Consider the following 20,556-nt stretch of genomic DNA (forward strand, 5'->3'; position numbering starts at 1 on the left):
CATTCCGAAGCCATTACATAGCAAATTACAACATTAAAACCACAATTAAACATAAAAGCATAATTAACAATACATAAGCCGTCATTAAAACAGTGAAACAGTCTCATCAGCCATATCGTCATTCCAGTCACATTCCCTTAAAGTGCTGTTTGCATCTACTTATTTTGTATACCTATATATCTGGTGTCATGTAAAAATGTCTCAAACTGAAAGGGATCCAGGGTGGAAAAGTTTAAGAAGCCCTGGGCTACAGCACTTTGGAAGCATTAATAGACCAGTGCTGCTCAAGCTATCTGATGTGGGATTGACAATTCCATTTTTTTCCAATGGGACCATTGCTATATTGGTGCCCATTGACTACTATAGTCATTATTTCCTAGAAACTTTCCAGGGATTGGAAGCTTAGGACCACTATTTTGAATAGCATTAGCTTAGACAGCATCCAGAAAACTCTAGTCAGCATAGCCATACATGCAGGAAAGTCTTTAAAAAGAACACACAACGAAGGGAAGAGCATTTCAACATTCACCTCTATCTCCTTATTTTCCCACTTTTCTTCAAAATACGATGTTTCCCCACTTTACTTGGAATGTATATATCTATGGATATATACATTTTTTCTTTTCTCTTTATCTATATATATATATATATATATATATATATATATATATATATAAATGCTCTGTGCATAATGAGTACCTTAAAAACAAAAGAACCAATGATCGAAATCACACCAAATTTGGCAACAAAACGTCTCACAACACAAGGAGTGACCATCACTCAAAAATCATGATTTTGTCATTTGGGAGTTGTAGTTACTGGGATTTATAGTTTACTTACAATCAAAGAGCATTCTGAACTTCACCAATGATGGAATTGAACCAAACTTGGCACACAGAGCTCCCTTGACCAACAGAAAATACTGGAAGGGTTTCGTGGGCATTGACCTTGAGTTTGGGAGTTGTAGTTCACCTACATCCAGAGAGCACTGTGGACTCAAATAATCATGGATCTGGACCAAACTTGGCACAAGGACTCAATACACCCAAATATGGGGGAAATAGAGCTTGACATTTGGGAATTGAAGTTGCTGGGATTTATAGTTCACCTACAGTCAAAGAGCATCCTGAACCCCACCAACGACAGAAATGGGCAAAATTTCCACACAGAATCCCCATGACCAACACAAAATACTTAAGGCCATCCAGTCCAACTCTCTTCACGAGGGCAAGAAAATGTAATCAGAGCCCTCCTGACAAAGAGCCATCCAGTCATAAATATAGATAAGATAGATAGATATGATTCTCACACACACACACACACACACACACACACACACACAGATATAGTATCATAGATTTGAAAGAGACCCTTAAAGAAGGACTATGATATGTTGCATATTCCAGAGTAGGAAAATCAGACACTCTCCACATCAACACTAACAAAGAAACAACAAGAAATACTGTTTACTCTCAAGCATAAAGGAATTACATATATTAGAAACCAACACTTTCTCATTACTTTATTTTCCAGATCACCTGACTGGGCCACAGCAATGCGTGGCAGGGGACAGCTAGTACCAAATAAAAATGTATTTCAAAAAAAATCACCCATGTTTAAATATTCCACTGCAACACATTTCATGAGTCCATCAACTATATGCCTCAGTTCTAAGATGCTGCTCTTTCTGCGAAGTCTGGTACATTATATTCTTACCCGTAGTACGTGATACCAGACAGAGGTGCCCCCAAAGTCAATGTGGAAGTCTGTGTAGCTGTCCCGCACTCCCATCAGGCAGTACTTTTGCACATTGGGTCGTTCAAACACGGACTCCCCTGGCCAAAGGTTCTCCACCCAGGACAGTTTGCGCACAATCTTTGGGGTCTCCACAAAGTTAGACAGCCTGGAAAAAGGAGAAGGAAAATAAACAGAAAATGAAAATAAGACATAATTCTGAAGACATCTCATGTGGACACATCACTTGATTTTGTCACAGGACACTAAGCTTCAAACTTAAGCCCACTTAATCTGCTCTCTGTCTCCATCATTCATCTGCAAAAGGGGTCATCATACAATGGGATGCGACTGAAACATTCCTAGCAACACTGAGCACTTAAACGGGTCAAGAGGAGGAAAACTACAGATTTCAACAGTGAGATGAGAGCAGTGAAGGGATTAGGCTCTGTCTCCATCCAGGCACACCTGCCTACCCCACAATAAGGAAGAAGATACCGTATATACTCGAGTATAAGCCGACCCGAATATAAGCTGAGGCTCCTAATTTTACCACAAAAATCTGGGAAAACATATGGACTCGAGTATAAGCCAAGGGTGGGAAATGACCAGTGCTGCTCAAGCTATGGGTAAATTTCAAAATAAAAATAGATATCAATAAAATTATCTTGGAGCATTGGCAGGTTAAATGGTTTTGAATATTTACATAAAACTGTAATTTAAGATAAGACTGCCCAACTCTGATTAAACTATTATTCTAACATTCAATGTAAATGTGCTTACGTATCCTTCCAATAATAATAAATCATAGAATCATAGAATCAAAGAGTTGGAAGAGACCTCATGGGCCATCCAGTCCAACCCCCTGCCAAGAAGCAGGAATATTGCATTCAAATCACCCCTGACAGATGGCCATCCAGCCTCTGCTTAAAAGCTTCCAAAGAAGGAGCCTCCACCACACTCCGAGGCAGAGAGTTCCACTGCTGAACAGCTCTCAGTCAGGAAGTTCTTCCTCATGTTCAGATGGAATCTCCTTTCTTGTAGTTTGAAGCCATTGTTCCGCGTCCTAGTCTCCAAGGAAGCAGAAAACAAGCTTGCTCCCTCCTCCCTGTGGCTTCCTCTCACATATTTATACATGGCTATCATATCTCCTCTCAGCAGTCTCTTCTTCAGGCTAAACATGCCCAGCTCCTTAAGCCGTTCCTCATAGGGCTTGTTCTTCAGACCCTTGATCATTTTAGTCGCTCTCCTCTGGACACATTCCAGCTTGTCAATATCTCTCTTGCATTGTGGTGCCCAGAATCGGACACAATATTCCAGGTGTGCTCTAACCAAAGGGGAATAGAGGGGTACCATTACTTCCCTAGATCTAGACACTATGCTCCTATTGATGCAGGCCACAATCCCATTGTAACAATAATAATAATAATAATAATAATAATAATAATAATAATAATAAATAATGGAAATTCAATAATAGCAATAATAATAGAGTAAAATAATAAAGGTAACAATAATAATAATAATAATAATAATAATAATAATAACAACAACAATAACATCACACAGTCCTAGACGCTTGGGAAGTGTTTGACTTGTGATTTTGTGATACGAAATCCAGCCTATAGATCTTGTTTGCTGTGGCATACTGTGCTTTTGTGTCAGTAAAATAATAAAAAATAATGGAAATTCAATAATAACAATAATAATAGAGTACAATAATAAATGTAATAATAATAAATATGAGTAAAATAATAAATGTAATAATAATACGGTAAAAAACTGTAAATATAATAATAATAATAATAATAATAATAATAATACATTAAGTAAAATATTACATGAAATAAAAATAATACTAATAACAGAGTAAAATAATAAATAACCTTGACTCAACTATAAGCCGAGGGGAGCTTTTTCAGCCTAAAAAGAGGGCTGAAAAACTAGGCTTACACTCAAGTATATACAGTATATTTTTTTATTTAGGCAAGCCTTCCTGCATCTGACCCCACTGTGCCCTCTCTCTTAGATGTAGAGCCGCTCACCCTCTCCCAGCAGTCTCCCGCTGAATGACTCCATTCATTGTAATGCTCTCCTCCTGGTCATGGCTCAAAAGGAGCAATGACAAAGGACCTGCTGCCAATTGACCTCCTCTCAACCTTCTGTCAAGCATGAAGCCAGCTAGATTCCTCTTTAGAAAGATGCTGCTGTTTCATCTCATGGAAAAGGCACCATAACAGAGACTGCTTTGAGGGAAAACAATCTCTGGCACAGGTTCCAGAGGTCTCTCCTTTTTGAAGGCCTCCAATGGACAAGAAATTGAACCTCTTGGTACGAATATCCATAGCTATTCCTACACAGATGTATGTAAGCAAGCTTTGGATGGCATAGGGAAGGGTTAACACCCCTATGGTGTCTGTTTTGTTCATAGGGAAGGGTTAACACCCCTATGGTCTCTGTTTTGTTCAGAAGATTTCACCTCACTTTCTGTCTCTGTGAACACTGGATTTTGGAAAAAAATGGCTTGTTGTGGAAATAAGGATTGGTGAGAAAGTCTCAGTGGATACTCCTTTTCCTCATGATAACTCTACCAGAAGTGATTTGGGGGACACCTAGCTCGAGAGCAGTACGTGTGAAAAGATCTTGGACTTCTCATGGACAACAAGTTAAACATTTATTAATGACTTAGATGAAGGGTTAGAAGGCAGAATCATCAAGTTTGCAGACGACACCAAATTGGGAGGGATAGTCAATACTCCAGAGGACAGGAGCAGGATTCAAAATGATCTTGACAGATTAGAGAGATGGGCCAAAACTTACAAAATGAAGTTCAACTCGGACAAATGCAAGATACTCCACTTAGGCAGAAAAAACAGAATGCAAAGGTACAGAATGGGGGACAATGCCTGGCTCGAGAGCAGTACATGTGAAAAAGATCTTGGAGTCCTCGTGGACAACAAGTTAAACATGAGCCAGGAATGTGATGTGGCGGCAAAAAAAGCCAATAGGATTTTGGACTGCATCAATAGGAGCATAGTGTCTAGATCTAGAGAAGTCATGCTACCCCTCTATTCCGCCTTGGTTAGACCACACCTGGAATATTGTGTCCAATTCTGGGCACAACAATTCAAGAGAGATATTGACAAGCTGGAATGTGTCCAGAGGAGGGCAACTAAAATGATCAAGGGTCTGGAGAACAAGCCCTATGAGGAGCGGCTTAAGGAGCTGGGCATGTTTAGCTTGAAGAAGAGAAGGCTGAGAGGAGATATGATAGCCATGTATAAATATGTGAGAGGAAGCCACAGGGAGGAGGAAGCAAGCTTGTTTTCTGCTTCCTTGGAGACTAGGACACGAAACAATGGCTTCAAAATACAAGAGAGGAGATTCCATCTGAACATGAGGAAGAACTTCCTAACTGTGAGAGCCGTTCAGCAGTGGAACTCTCTGCCCCGGAGTGTGGCGTAGGCTCCTTCTTTGGAAGCTTTTAAACAGAGGCTGGATGGCCATCTGTCAGGGGTGATTTGAATGCAATTTTCCTGCTTCTTGGCAGGGGGTTGGACTGGATGGCCCATGAGGTCTCTTCCAACTCTAGGATTCTATGATTCTATGATTTTCCCTTCCGAGGAAAAGATTTGTCTCACTTCCTGTTGCCTCATCCCCATTTTTAACTATAAGTCATTTATAAGTCAAATATTTGTAATTAATGGACTGCCTGTATGCACATACACACTTGTTAAAGAGATGATAGATATGTGCACCTTCCTTTTTCACACTTGGTTTGCTTTCAAAAGAAAATCACAATGGGAAGAAAAATATGCATGTGGAAATTTGTGGAAAAGAGAAGACTCAAAACATTGTCTTTTTGGACTTCAGTTTACTGATCCCTGCAGCTATAGAGCTGCTGATTCTGGGAGGTGGAATTCAGCAGAAATTAACCCCACAACTTTGAAAGTTCTGCATTTTATCACAAACCCTCTTGAGGGTAGAAAGTTTTAGAAGGGAAAAGTTTCATATCAAACAGAAGACTTTTGCTACTAGAAAATGCTTCTTAGTGGGAGAGAATCAAAATTGGCACAGCAACAAGTTTAATCCACTTCAATGTCTCTTTGCTTGCCTTGTCTCAGAGAATTCCAGGCTGATGACATTAAGGACCTTTTCCCTGCGGTTGCTGGTATAATAGCTGACAAAGTCACCCAGGCGCATCTTGAGGTCAGCCTGGCGGGTCACGTCAATCACATCAATCTCTTTGTCTGCACCTGTTGAAAAAGAATGAGATAAGCCATATAATGGGCAAGACAAGTGAGATGTTTTGGGAGAAGGAGAGACGTGGGCTTCAGCCACAGCAGACTGAAGCTCAGTGAATTTTCAACTTCCTGTGAGCACCATCATTAACAGTAAATAATAATAATAATAATAATAATAATAATAATAATAACAACACTTTATTTGTATCCCGCTACCATCTCCCCAGGGGACTCGGTGCGGCTTACATGAGGCCGAGCCGGAATACAACAATACAAGCAATAAAACAACAGCACAAGTAATTAAAATAAGAAATAAAAAACATAGACAATAAATTATACAACATTATCAATAAGACAACACACAAGTGGGAAGGCCAAATGTAAAATTAAAATTGGAAGTGATGCTGGGACATGAACGAGAAGGTGATAGTAGTGTTTGTGGAAGGGCATATGAGCAGACCTAAAGAAATGTAAAGTGCTTTAGAGGAAAAAGTGCTATGGGATCATTATTACGGGAGGCGCACTGGAACGGCCACGTCTTCAAGCTCCTCCTGAAGACTGCCAAGGTTGGAGCCTGTCTGATGTCTTTAGGGAGTGAGTTCAAAAGTCGAGGGGCCACCACCGAAAAGGCCCTCTCTCTTGTCCCCATCAATCGCGCCTGCGAGGCTGGTGGGATCGAGAGCAGGGTCTCTCTGGATTATCAGAGGGATTGCGTGGGTTCGTATATGGAGATGCGGTCATGCAGATAGGCGGGTCCCAAACAGTTCAGGGCTTTGTAGGTAAGAACCTGCACCTTGAATTGGGTCCGGTAGATGAATGGCAGCCAGTGGAGCTCCTTAAACAGGAGGGTTGACCGCTCCCTGTAAGGAGCCCCAGTTAACAACCTGGCTGCCACCCGTTGGATCATCTGGAATTTCCGGGCCGTTTTCAAGGGCAGCCCCACGTAGAGTGTATTGCAGTAATCCAGTCTAGAGGTGACTAAAACACCTTGTATTATATTTCCACTATTACTGACCACACAACAATGCTGCCATGCATTTGTTTAAAAATATAATTTTTATTATTTTTCATCTTATTTACCTAAAAAGAGTGGGAACAATAAATCTTGTGAAAGAAAGTAGGAAAATAGGATAGTGAAGATATACTTAAAGAAAAAAAGTTTTAAAAAACAAACGAAAACACAAAGGGTAGGGGTGGGTAAAGTACTTCCAGGATCTTCCAGGACATCACAATTGCTCATTTTTTTTCTCCTTATCTTTATTTGTTTTGTCGTTGGTTTCGTATTGATATTTCCTTTGAGTTTCTGTTATAAGGTTCTAATATATACTTCTTTATTTTCTTCTTTTATATATTCCAGAATTTTTTTCCAGTCCATTCTTTGAGGTTTGATTATATTGTTTGAATTTTTTTGGGTTAGAATGTCCATATTTATTATGTCCAATACCTTTATCATCCAATATTCCACTGTGGGTATTTCCTTGGATCTCCATACTTTGGCCAGGTTCATTCTCGCGGCCGCTATTAGGTTAAAAAATATCTTGTCGGTATTTTTATCCATTTTGAGATCCACGATCCCTAGCAGTAGTGTTTCTGGCTTTGGATCAAATTTTATATGTAGAATCTGCTCTATCTTCTTATGTATTTATTATTATTATTATTATTATTATTATTATTATTTATTTACTATGCTTCTATACCGCCATTCTCAGCCCGACGGCGACTCATGGCGGTTTACAAAACGGCACAATTTGATGCCCACGACAGTACAAAAATAATTTAAACATTAAAAACATTTAACACAGGTAAAAATTCATTGGTACCAAAAATCCTTTATTTTCTTACACTTCCACCACATGTGGATAAAGTTGCCTTTGTCTTTTTCACACTTCCAACATTCATCTTTTGTTTTGCCTTTGCTAATTTTTGAAAGTATTTCTGGTGTTAGGTACCATCTATAAAAATGTTTATACCAGTTGTCCTTGAGATCCATTGCATAGGAATATCTTAATTTCTTTAACCAGATCTCTTCCCACTCTGCCATCAGTATGGAGTGGCCTATATCTTTTGATCAGTTTATCATGTTAACCTTTACTTGATCAATTTCCATAGACCAAATCAGTAATTGTTGATATATATATATTATTAATTTTGTGTCTGTTCTTAGGACTTTATCCCAAAATGTATCTTTTGTTTCAAAACCTATCTTATTATCTATATTAAAGTTTTCTTTGATTTGGCAATACCAAAACCATGACATGGTTGGATCTATTGAAGTTAGTTCAATAGATCCAACCATGTTCAACAATATTCAATATATTCAATATATGCAATAAACAAAAATAATATCTACCTCATTTACTATATATAACAAATTAAAGTGCTCACAGTGCTTACAAAAAAATAGTGAACATAGCGAGAGATAGTGTGAGAGAGCCTGAGAGACTGTGAGAAAAGAAGGACATATGGAAGAAGAAACAGACAAAAGGAGAAGAAATAGAAGAGAAAGAAACAAAGAAAAGAGACAAATAATAATACCAAATAGAATAAAGGTTAACCAAAACACAAAAGAACAAGATAAGACAAGATAGAAATCTCATTTAGAAGATCCATAAATCCTCATTTAAAGTACTTATATACAGAAATATAAAAATATATAACAATAATAAAGAAAATATACACATATATAAATAATAACAATAAAATAATATTTTTTAAAAATTAATAAAATTAAATAAATAAAGAGTAAAATAATAATAACAAAAAGTAATAACAATATTAATTTAAAATAATAACAATAATAATAAAATAATAAAAAACAAAACATAAAAATATATAAATAAACAAACAAAAATAAATAAAAATAACAATAATATTAAAATAATAATAATTACAAAACAATTATAAAATAAATAAATAAATAAATAAATAGGGGGATAATAATAATAACAACAACAATAGTAAATAAATAAATAAATAAACAAATACATAAATAATATATAAAAATAAATAAACAAATAATTAACAAAAAACCAATATTAAAATATAAATAAATAAAATAGGATAGACCAACAGATAAACGAGGATTTTGAAAGAAAACCAGAAAAAAAGAAGAAAAAGATGGCAAACCCAAAACTCAAAAGTGACAGAGAGAAAGATCGTGATACCGAAACAATGTCATGGTTAGATCTATTGAAGTTAGTTCTTCTTGTCTTTTTAGTGATGCCCCTTGCATATTTATCTTTAATAATTGGTTGTATGTTAGCCATACAGCTGTGCATTTGTGAATGCCTTCTCTACTGGGAGGGACGGGGACTGTAAGGAGGCTTGCCTTGTCTGACCAAGATACCTTGGAAAGCTCTGACAGGCTCTGACACGACCTCATTCAAAACATTCAAGAAATGTTTTTGCTCCCAAATGCCCTCTGGGGTCATAAGGCTAGTTTTGTCACATTTCTGATCCCTTTAGCACTTTACATTTTTAGGTCTGCTCGTATGTCCTTCCACAAACGCCACTTTTGGTCCATGTTTCAGCATTATTTCCAATTTTAATTTTACATTTGGCCTTCCCACAGTTTTAATTGTATGTTGCCTTACTGATAAGGTTATATGTTTATTGTTTATGTTTTTATTTTAATTGCTTGTACTGTTGTAATTATTGCTTGTATTGTTGTGTTCGGACTCGGCCTCATGTAAGCCGCACCAAGTCCCTTGGGGAGATGGTAGCGGGGTACAAATACAGTGTTGTTATTATTATTATTATTATTATTATTTCTGCCCCTACTTCAAATAATATGGAAATTACGTAACTTTTCAATTACCTCCTTTTAGAAAAAGTCTGGACCACTTAGAAAAAAATGGTAAAATCGCTAACATATCAGAGAGTATTTTAAGACATTCTGGAATATTTGAAAAACATTTTTAAAAAGCTTTGGGACTCCTGGGAGAATTATTATTCCCTGTAGATGGCACTTCCGCATTCCTGCTGACTGCTTTTGCTCCAGCACCTTGGCCAGCAACTGCTTCTCTCAAGAGGCTAGAAGTCCCCACACAAGCTCACCTCTTTCATTTCTGGACTGACAACAAACCAGCAGAATGTCAGACACCAATTTTTAAGTGGCAGGATTTGACCCAGTAACCACTGGGTGCTAAATATTATACCGATGTGAAGATGTGGAGCAACAAATAGTGCTGGACAGCAACTCTCTATGTCCCTCCCTCTGAGCAATACTGGGTAGGGACAACCAAAGCAGTAGTCTCACAACATTTCTGGTACCAAAGTTCCCTGTCTTTGCATGAATCACTACAAATGTTATGCAGCCATAATGCACAGTGGAGAATCGAAGCAACACCCGCCTCCTGAAATCCCTTCCAAGTAAACACTAGTCTAAAAATAGAGCAGAATCATATGGTGCTGTTTTGCTTTGTTTTCCCTGGACAGTTTCACTGTAAACTGCATAATGCACTACAGAACAGCCTGTAGCATTATCCTAGAGAAGCAAGTCCCAAAATAAGATTTCAGAAATCCCTGAAATAATTCCCAGTCAATGTGGTGTGCCAAGCGGAATTCCAGCAGATATATTCCAACAATATTTTGGGTTCTGCTTCCTTGCTATCTGATGAGAGCCGACTAGCCTCATGTTTGCTCTGCCTGAAGTGAGAAAGAATCAGAAAACACATCCGAAAAGGATATGTGCCAGTGTGGGCCATCTGTTTTCTAGAAAAAACTAAATAGCAGAGCTTAGAAAAGTTACTATTTGGTCCCCAGAATCCCCCAGTTGCCACAGCTCAATTATAGTCCCAAAAAGCAGCTTCATCAAGATCTACTAAGGCTTTTAACAGAGAAACTTCAATTGAATCTGCAGCAGTCCTATATAAATAAAAATATAATGTTCGTTTGTGGGGTTAACAGAACTCAAAAACCACTGGGGGAATTGACACCAAATTTGGACACAATACACCTAACAACTCAATATATGTCCTTCACTCATAAAAACACTGAAAAACACAACAGAAGGGACTTTAAAAGCCCCAAAAAGCTAAATGACAATACAGAAAAAAAGAAGAAAGAGGAAGGGAGGGGAGAAAAGAAGAAAGGAAGAAAGAAAGAAAGAAAGAAAGAAAGAAAGAAAAGAAAAAGAAAAGAAAGAGGGAGGGAGGGAGGGAGGCAAAGAAAGAAAGAAGGAAAGGGAGAAGGAAGCATGGAAGCAAAGAGAGAAGGAAGAAAAGAGGTAGAGAAGGAAGAAAGGAGAGAAAGAGGGAGGGAAAAAGGCGGAAGGAAGGAAAGTTAGAGAAGGAAGGAAGGAAGGAAGGAAGGAGAGAAGAAAAGGAAAGAAAAAAGGAAAGAAGGAAGGAAAGAGGGAGAGAAGGAAGAGGGGGAAGATGTAGAGAAAGAGGGAGGGAAGGAGAGAGAGAAAAAGGAAAGAGAGACAGCAGAAGAGAAAGAAAAAGGGGAAGGAAGGAAAGAGATAGAGAAGGAAGGAAGAAGAGAAGGAAAGATGGGAAGGAAGGAAGGAAGGAGGGAGTGAAGGAAGGAGGGAAAGAAGGAGAGAAAGAGGGAAGGTTGGCCACAGCAATGCATCACAGCAGGGCGTGAGCTTCCACTGTCAGCCTCAGCTTCTGCCAACCTAGCAGTTCGAAAACATGCAAATGTGAGTAGATCAATAGGTACCACTCCAACGGGAAGGTAACAGCACTCCATGCAGTCATGGCCTTGGAGGTGTCTATGGACAACGCCGTCTCTTCGGCTTAGAAATGGAGATGAGCATCAACCCCCAGAGTCGGACACGACTGGACATAATGTCAGGGGAAAACCTTTACCCTTTTTTACTGGCTATATCTGAAGAGCCCAAAGTCCCACATCTTTGCAATGCATAAATCCCTTTCACTTCTGCCAGCCTGCCCAGCAGTCTCTGCAACTCCCAGGCACTCACCTACGTAATGCTCCACATCACGCACAGTGAACGAAGGTGGAGGAAGGGTCATGCCCAGCCCATCTTTCTTCAGGACAAGGATGGGCACACTGAAGCTGTTCTCCTCCAGGAACTCCACAGTCAGCTGGGCCCCACTTGGCTTTAGAATCACCTCATCAGCACTGGAAAAACGCAAGGAAATTAGGTCAAATCTACAAGTCTTGCAGAAGGGTATCAAGCTCTCAAACTTGGGCACATCTGTCTAAGAACAGTAAGAAATCACTCAATAACCCTCTCATTTTGTCTAATACAGTAGGCAGAGAACCTTTGGATCCCAGATCTCAGGTTCAGTGTACACAAACACCTTCATGAAAAAACTATTAAAATAATGTGAATAAAATTAACTTCAGACTATGAGTATAAGGTATATGTGAAACATAAATGAATTTCGTGTTTAGATTTGGATCCCATCTCCAAAATATCTCATTATGTATGCGTACATTCAATTAAAGCCATTCCAAAAGTCCAAAACTCAAAATGCCTTTGGTCCCAAGCTTTTCAGGTCAGGGGTCCTCAATTGCATATATTTACAAAGTGCTCTTCATCACATTCATTTCCAGCAGTTTAGTAAATATACATACATTTCTAAAATAGAATAAAGCTAACACCCAGTATCCAATGAGATATGGTTCTCTATATGTTACAGCAGCGTTTCTCAACCTGGGGGTCAGGACCCCTGGGGGGGTCGCGAGGGGGCGTCAAAGGGGTCACCAAAGACCATCAGAAAACACAGTATTTTCTGTTGGTCATGGGGGTTCCATGTGGGAAGTTTGGCCAAATTCTATCATTGGTGGGGTTCAGAATGCTCTTTGATTGTAGGTGAACTATAAATCTCAGCAACTTCAATAGCCAGATGTCGAGATCTATTTTTCCCCAAACTTCACCAGTGTTCACGTTTGGGCATATTGAGTATACATGCCAAGTTTAGTCCAGATCCATCATTGTTTGAGTCCACGGTGCTCTCTGGATGTAGGTGAACTACAACTCCCAAACTCAAAGTCAATGCCTACCAAACCCTTCCAGTATTTTCTATTGGTCATGGGAGTTCTCTGTGCCAAGATTAGTTAAATGCCACCATTGGTGTAGTTCAGAGTGCTCTTTTATTGGGTTGTTGTAGGTTTTTTCGGGCTATATGGCCATGGTCTAGAGCAGGCATCCTCAAACTGCGGCCCTCCAGCTGTTTGGGTCTCCAACTCCCAGAATTCCTGACCATTGAACAAGCTAGCTAGGGCTTCTGGGAGTTTGAGGCCAAAACAGCTGGAGGGCCGCAGTTTGAGGATGCCTGGTCTAGAGGCATTCTCTCCTGACGTTTCACCTGCATCTATAGCAAGCATCCTCAGAGGTAGTGAGGATGCTTGCCATAGATGCAGGCAAAACGTCAGGAGAGAATGCCTCTAGACCATGGCCATATAGCCTGAAAAAAACCTACAACAACCCAGTGATTCCGGCCATGAAAGCCTTCAACAATAAATTGCTCTTTGATTGTTGATGTGCTATAAATCCCAGCAACTACAAGTCCCAAGTGATAAAATCAACCCCTCCCCCAACCCCACCAATATTCAAATTTTGGCAAATTAGGTCTTTGTGCCCAATTTGGTCCAGTGATTGAAAATTATTCATCAGTTATTTACATTCATAACAGTAGCAAAATGACAGCTATGAAGTACAATGAAAATAATGTTATCATTGGGGGGTCACCACAACATGAGGAACTGAATTAAGGGGTCGCGACATTAGGAAAGTTGAGAACCACTGTGTTACAGGCTTTTTTTGTTTTGGACATTTTATTCCCCTCCACCCTCAGTCATTGCCACCTGCCTATCTCTTTGGAGACTCTTTGTGAAGCTGCTTAATGGGGGGGGGGGGGGGGCAGGGAGGGTTGAGCAGATGTACAGAGATTCCCCAAAGAGCCACCTATTTCAGTGCTGAAAGAAAGACGGAAAACAAAAAGCCATCCAATTTGTAGAACAAAGAAGGGCTTTTGAGCCAGAAACAACCTGGGCTCAAGAAAGTATCAGGTTGCTTAAGGAGCTGTTCTCTTGATCTGCTCTGTATATGCCACAGTTTTTAGTTTAACAAAAGACTGGTGTTGTAAAAGCTTGTAAAAAGAGCTTGTAAAAGTTATTTTCTAGGACTACAACTCCCACAATCCTCAGTGTGTACAGTAGAAAGGAGGAACCGACTTAAGAAAACCTAAACACTATGAATTAAACAATAAATATTGGTACCGCAAATTGTTAATGCACTATGCTTCACTCCTGTGCCTGCCAAATTCTCTGGGGAAAGAAAAAGTTACTGTATATACTCGAATATAAGCCTAGTTTTTCAGTCCTTTTTTTAGGCTGAAAAAGTCTCCCCCAGCTTATACTCGAGTCAAAGTTATTTATTATTTTACTTTGTTGTTGTTATTATTATTATTATTATTACAATTATTTTATTATTGTTGTTATTATTACATTTATTATTTTACTCTATTTATTATTGTTAGTGTTACATTTATTATTTTACTCTATTATTATTATTATTATTTTACTCTATTATTATTATTATTATTTTACACTGGACATGTAAGCATATTTACATTGAAGAAGGTTAGAATAATGGTTTAATCAGAGTTGGACAGTCTTATCTTTGGAAGAATACCATCTCTTTCCTTCTCAAGAGTCAAACACCTACTTGTTTTTTGGGTTTTGTTATTGTTGTTTTAGACAGCATCTCATTAAACCACGGCTGGGTCAAATTTTTCTCCCATGTGGCCTCTCCACTACTATGGGCATAACTGTTGCTCTTTAGCACAATAAAAGTGGTATCATATCATCTGCCTGATTGTGACTATTTGTGTCAACAGGGTGAGGAAAACACAGTATTTGTGGCCAATTTTAAGCCAAATTTACCAAATTTACCAAATTTACCAACCCCTCCCAAATTAGCATTTTAATAATTTCAGTTGTGTACGGAACATTGGAGGGCTTCAGGAGCCATACTTTGAGTCCCAAGGTCTGTATGTGGCTCTTGGCCACACTTTGCACACCTCTGTATTAAATCCTGGGTGAGAAATACGTGGCCCTCCAAGTATAAGCCGACCTGAATATAAGCCGAGGTACCTAATTTTACCACAAAAAACTGAGAAAACGGATTGACTCAAGTATAAGCCGAGGGTGGGAAATGCAGCAGCTACTGGTAAATTGCAAAATAAAAATAGATATCAATTAAATTACATTACTTGAGGAATCAGAGGGTTATATATTTTTTAATATTTACAAAAATGGTAATTTAAGATAAGATTGTCCAACTCTGATTAAATGATTATTTACCTTCTTCAATGTAAATGCGCCTATGTATCCTTCCAATAATAAAGAGAGCAACATAACAAATGTAATAATAACAACAATAATAAAGAGTAAAATAATGAATGTAGCAATAACAACAATTATACAGTAAAATAATAAATGTATAATAATAGAGTAAAATGATAAATGCAATCATTTTTGTTGAGTGCCAGGGTCAGAGAAGCAGATGGCGGAAACAGAAAAACGGCTTGCCTCAGGGAAGCATGCTTGCTCCATCCATGTTCAACACTTACACAAATGACCAGCCACTGCCAGAAGGGACAGAGTGTTTCATCTATGCTGATGATCGTGCCATTAGCGCTCAAGCAGGGAGCTTTGAGATGGTTGAACAGAAGCTCTCCGAAGCTCTAGGTGCTCTTACTGCCTATTACAGGGAAAACCAACTGATCCCTACTCCATCTAAAACACAGACATGTGCCTTTCACCTTAAGAACAGACAAGCATCCCGAGCTCTGAGGATTACCTGGGATGGAATCCCACTGGAGAATTGCAGCGCACCCAAATACCTGGGAGTCACTCTGGAGCATGCTCTGACCTACAAGAAACACTGCCTGCACATCAAGCAAAAAGTGGGTGCTAGAAACAATATCATACGAAAGCTGACTGGCACAACCTGGGGGTCACAACCAGACACAATGAAGACATCTGCCCTTGCGCTATGCTACTCTACTGCTGAGTACGCATGCCCAGTGTGGAACACATCTCACCACACTAAAACAGTGGATGTGGCTCTTAATGAGACATGCCGCATTGTCACAGGGTGTCTGCGCCCTACACCACTGGAGAAATTACACTGCTTAGTCGGTATTGCACCACCTGACATCCGCCGGGAAGTAGCAGTCAATAGTGAAAGGACCAAGGCAGAGACATCTCCAGCTCATCCCCTGTTTGGATATCAGCCAGCACGTCAACGACTTAAATCAAGAAATAGTTTTCTTAGATCTACAGAGACACTCGCTGGAACACCTCAGCAAGCGAGAGTCCAAAAGTGGCAGGCTCAAACCCAGCACCTCAATCAATGGCTGATACCGAATGAGAGACTCCTCCCTGGGCACACAGAAGACTGGGTGACTTGGAAGGCGCTGAACAGACTGCGCTCTGGCACCACGAGATGCAGAGCCAACCTCAAGAAATGGGGCTACAAAGTGGAATCCACAACATGCGAGTGCGGAGAAGAGCAAACCACTGACCACTTGCTGCAATGCAACCTGAGCCCTGCCACATGCACAATGGAGGACCTTCTTATAGTAACACCAGAAGCACTCCAAGTGGCCAGATACTGGTCAAAGGACATTTAATCAGCTACCAAGTTTGCAAAATCTGTGTTTTTTTTATCTGTTTGTTTGTTTTGTTCTGATAGAAATGTAATACACTGGTATGGTTGCTGATGACACGATAAAAAATAAATAAATAAATAAATAACTGCAATAATAAATAGAATAAAATATATAAATGAAACAATAATAATAATAATAATAATAATAACAGAGTAAAATAATAAATAACCTTGACTCGAGCATAAGCTGAGGGGGACTTTTTCAGCCTAAAAAAAGGGCTGAAAAACTAGGCTTATACTCGAGTATATACAGTAACTCCCATCAGTCTTAGCCACTATGGGCAAAAGCCAGGGATGATTGAAGTGGCACTCCAACAGCCATTCGAGGGCCTCGTGGAGCCTTTCTTTGACCCAGAACAGGGTTGCACTGGGGAGGAGGCATTTGAGTAAGAGATGGATCTGGAGCACAAGAATCCAAGACCAACTCCCAAATGTCTGAATCATATTTAGGAGACTCCTGAAGTTATTAATCTATTATTTATTCATTTTCTTCTCCTGAGAATTGCCAAGTGGAGAAATACCTTCCTGGCTTATCAGAGCAAAAGCTTTGCTACATCTGGAGCCCAAAAACACACCAATGTGGTTTTAGGCTAGGGCTCTCTGCTTTTCTCTTGAGCGACCCAGAGAAGAACACATGTGGCTGCCCACCTAGGAAATGTCCTGCTGCGAAGTTCCTTGACAAACTGAGTACTGCCAGTCTTCACGGTCTTGCCAACCTCTTTGCTCACAGAGGAGTCCAAATGCTTGGGGTTCCCCCGGCGTCGTTTCACTGAGGGGAAACACAGGAAGAGGAAATCAGTAACAAAAGGATAAAGAAAAAGGCAAATACGGGTATTTATTTATTTATTATTTACTATGCTTCTATACCGCCATTCTCAGCCCGAGGGCGACTCATGGCGGTTTACAAAATGGCACAATTCGATGCCCACAACAGTACAAAAATAATTTAAACATTAAAAACATTTAACACAGGTAAAAATTCATTACAATTAACATCAGTAACACAATAAAAACCATAAGTCCTCCGCATTTCATTACCAGTCATTAACCAGTCATGTTGTCCAATCGTTCCGAGATGAGAGTTTAATAGCTACACTGCGTTTGGGAAGGCATGCTCATATAGCCAGGTTTTAACTTTTTTGCGAAACGTTAAGAGGGTGGGGGCTGATCTAATGTCCCTGGGGAGGGCATTCCACAACCGAGGGGCCACCGCTGAGAAGGCCCTATCCCTCGTCCCCACCAATCGAGCCTGTGAAGATGGTAGGGCCGAGAGCAGGGCCTTCCCAGAAGATCTTAAATTCCTAGAGGGTTCGTAAGGAGAGATACGTTCGGACAAATAAGCAGGGCCAGAACCGTTTAGGGCTTTATAGGCTAAAGCCAGCACTTTGAATTGTGCTCGGTAGCAAACTGTCCGCCAGTGGAGCTGGCGCAACAGAGGACTTGTATGCTACCTGGGCACCGCTCCTGTTAGCAACCTGGCTGCCGCCCATTGGACCATTTGGAGCTTCCGAACAGTCTTCAAAGGCAACCCCACGTAGAGAGCGTTGCAGTAGTCTATACGAGTTGTAATCTATATGGGATGTAACCAGAGCGTGGACCACCGTGGCCAAGTCAGACTTCCCAAGGAACGGGCGCAGCTGGCACACAAGTAGCAAAGAAGTTACACCTATTACATGGATAATAGATCAGTCCCCTCCCTCTTGACCTTGTGGAAAAAAGTGAAAACATGGCTATTTGAACAAGCCTTCGGAATCTAATGCAACAGTCAAAAACGGTATTAGACAAAAGTGAACATTGGAATGGCTTAGGCGCCGATTTATGGACAATGAGACTAACACAGTTCTTGTGGGTTTTTTCGGGCTATATGGCCATGTTCTAGAGGCAATGAGACTAACAATTAAAGCACTGGTTTTATATGTTTTGCTGAATGTATTTTTAATGCTGTTAATTGCATATTGTCAGGCATCAAATTGCTGCCTTGTTGTAAGTCCCCTTGAGTCACCTTCAGGTTCGAGAAAGGTGGGATAGAAATACTGTAAATAAATAAATAATAAATATTACATCAACAAGGCTTGTACATGAGTGAAGCTGTGCTAAAGAGATGTGTTAGAAAGTAGAGGGGGGGTTTGGACTACAACTCATGGAATTCTCGACTTGGTATGATTATGGGATCATACGAAGGGAGAGAGCCTTCTCCTCTGTTGCCCCCCCGACTCTGGAACTCGTTGCCCGGTGAGATTAGGAAGGCCCCCACCTTAGAAATTTTCAAGAGGGCTCTCAAAACCTGGTTTTTCCGATGCGCTTTTGGAGAGTAGCCATATTATCATACAGTTGCTCCCCCTCAACGGTTTTTGTCCCCAGAGTATATTTCCCCACCTGCATGAAGGTCTATATTTATGACCACGTTCCTTTATGAGTTTTTCCTCCACAAACAATCTGCTCCATCCCTATCTCATCCTGATTTTAGTATTTTTAGTATCTTAGTTTTTATCTTGCACGTGCTCATTGTTATGTTGTTTTATTTTATTGTGTATGATTTTGCTTTATCGTTTTTGTACTCATATGTTGTATATATTTTATTGTGTTGTTATTGTGTTTTGGTTTTACTTTATTGTAATATGCTGTTGGGCTTGGCCTCATGAAAGCCACCCTGAGTCCCCATTGGAGAGATGGTGGCGAGGTATTAAATAAAGATTATTATTATTATTATTATTATTATTATTCGTTCAAAACTCTTTATCTCTTTCAAGGACATACTGCATCTGGCAAGCATCCATCCTAATCAACATCTCCAGCTAAAAGACCTCAAGACAAGAATTCATCCTAAGATCTTGAAGAGTGGGACCTAGAGATATCCTTTAAAGTACCTGCCTAGACTGGGGACACTTATAATAATAATAATAATAATAATCTTTATTTGTACCCCGCCACCATCTCCCCAATGGGGACTTGGAGCGGATTACATGGGGCCAGGCCCGAACAACAAATTACAATAAGGAGAACCAAAAACACAATTGAAAACACAAACAACAAACAACATCATAATTATCTTCTGAACATCATCTCTTTCTTTTAGGGGGTGATATAATTTCCAAACTAGCATTACTGGAAGTTTCTTTATACCCATACTGATTAAAAACCATGGTCTGTTGATACTGAATACATGGCATTGTTTAGATCATTGGGTCCGTTAGCAAGGGATGTGTGCATATGTTACAATGTTCAATCGAGAGTACAAAGAAACCACAGGGTATAATACTGGACTGAATCCAGCTTCATGAGAATTTCCAATATATATAGTCTATAATCCACTTTGGAGTGCTGACATAATTTCTAGTCTTTATGTCAGCACTCCAAAGTGGACACAGTTTATGAAAATTAATAAATATGTTGAATATGAGCAGGTGATGAAAATGTACATAATAATGAACTATGTAAATAGCAAAAAAAAAATGCATAGATTGTAGAAATTTAAGTGGATTATGCACATTTTTTCAATTTGCCTATATAAATTGATTTGGGCTGCAGAAACAGGAAAAGAAACCTTGGAAAAAGCATGTTTATTACTCAAAAGGTAAATACTAGCCAACTGCAAAAGAAACAAAAATTGAACTTTAAAATCCTAGAACAGCATATGGATTTAAGATAAAGAGTAGGGATGTTGGGAAGGGCACCCACTAAAAGCATAAACAAAAAAACCATAAAGCTCCTGACAACCTTCTATACAGTCTGTGCCTTCACATTATAAATCTTTTCTATACGGCTCCGGCCCAGCGTACCTGTCCGAACGGCTCTCGGCCCTGTCTTTATCACAAGTGAGGTTGGTGGGGATGAGGGACAAGGCCTTCTCAGTGGTGGCCCCTTGCCTGTGGAATTCACTCCCCGGGGAAATTAGGTCATCAACATCCCTCCTCTCCTTCAGAA

The 20,556-nt window shown here is 39.6% G+C and overlaps 1 protein-coding gene across 2 annotated transcripts in view; it reads right to left on the reverse strand.

Moving 5' to 3' along the window:
- The window catches only part of PHF8 (PHD finger protein 8), a 67,170-nt gene that overhangs the window by 41,514 nt on the left and 5,100 nt on the right, over positions 1-20,556 (reverse strand). For both annotated transcript variants that reach the window (XM_067464152.1, XM_060763292.2), the window contains exons 3-6: positions 17,281-17,401; positions 11,908-12,068; positions 5,849-5,990; positions 1,717-1,903 (exon numbers count right to left, since the gene is read on the reverse strand). In XM_067464152.1, the coding sequence (XP_067320253.1) occupies positions 1,717-1,903; positions 5,849-5,990; positions 11,908-12,068; positions 17,281-17,401 (611 nt within the window). The remainder of the gene's footprint in view (positions 1-1,716; positions 1,904-5,848; positions 5,991-11,907; positions 12,069-17,280; positions 17,402-20,556) is intronic.

This window comes from Anolis sagrei, chromosome 2, assembly GCF_037176765.1.
Source record: "Anolis sagrei isolate rAnoSag1 chromosome 2, rAnoSag1.mat, whole genome shotgun sequence".
Classification (NCBI taxonomy): Eukaryota; Metazoa; Chordata; class Lepidosauria; order Squamata; family Dactyloidae; genus Anolis; species Anolis sagrei.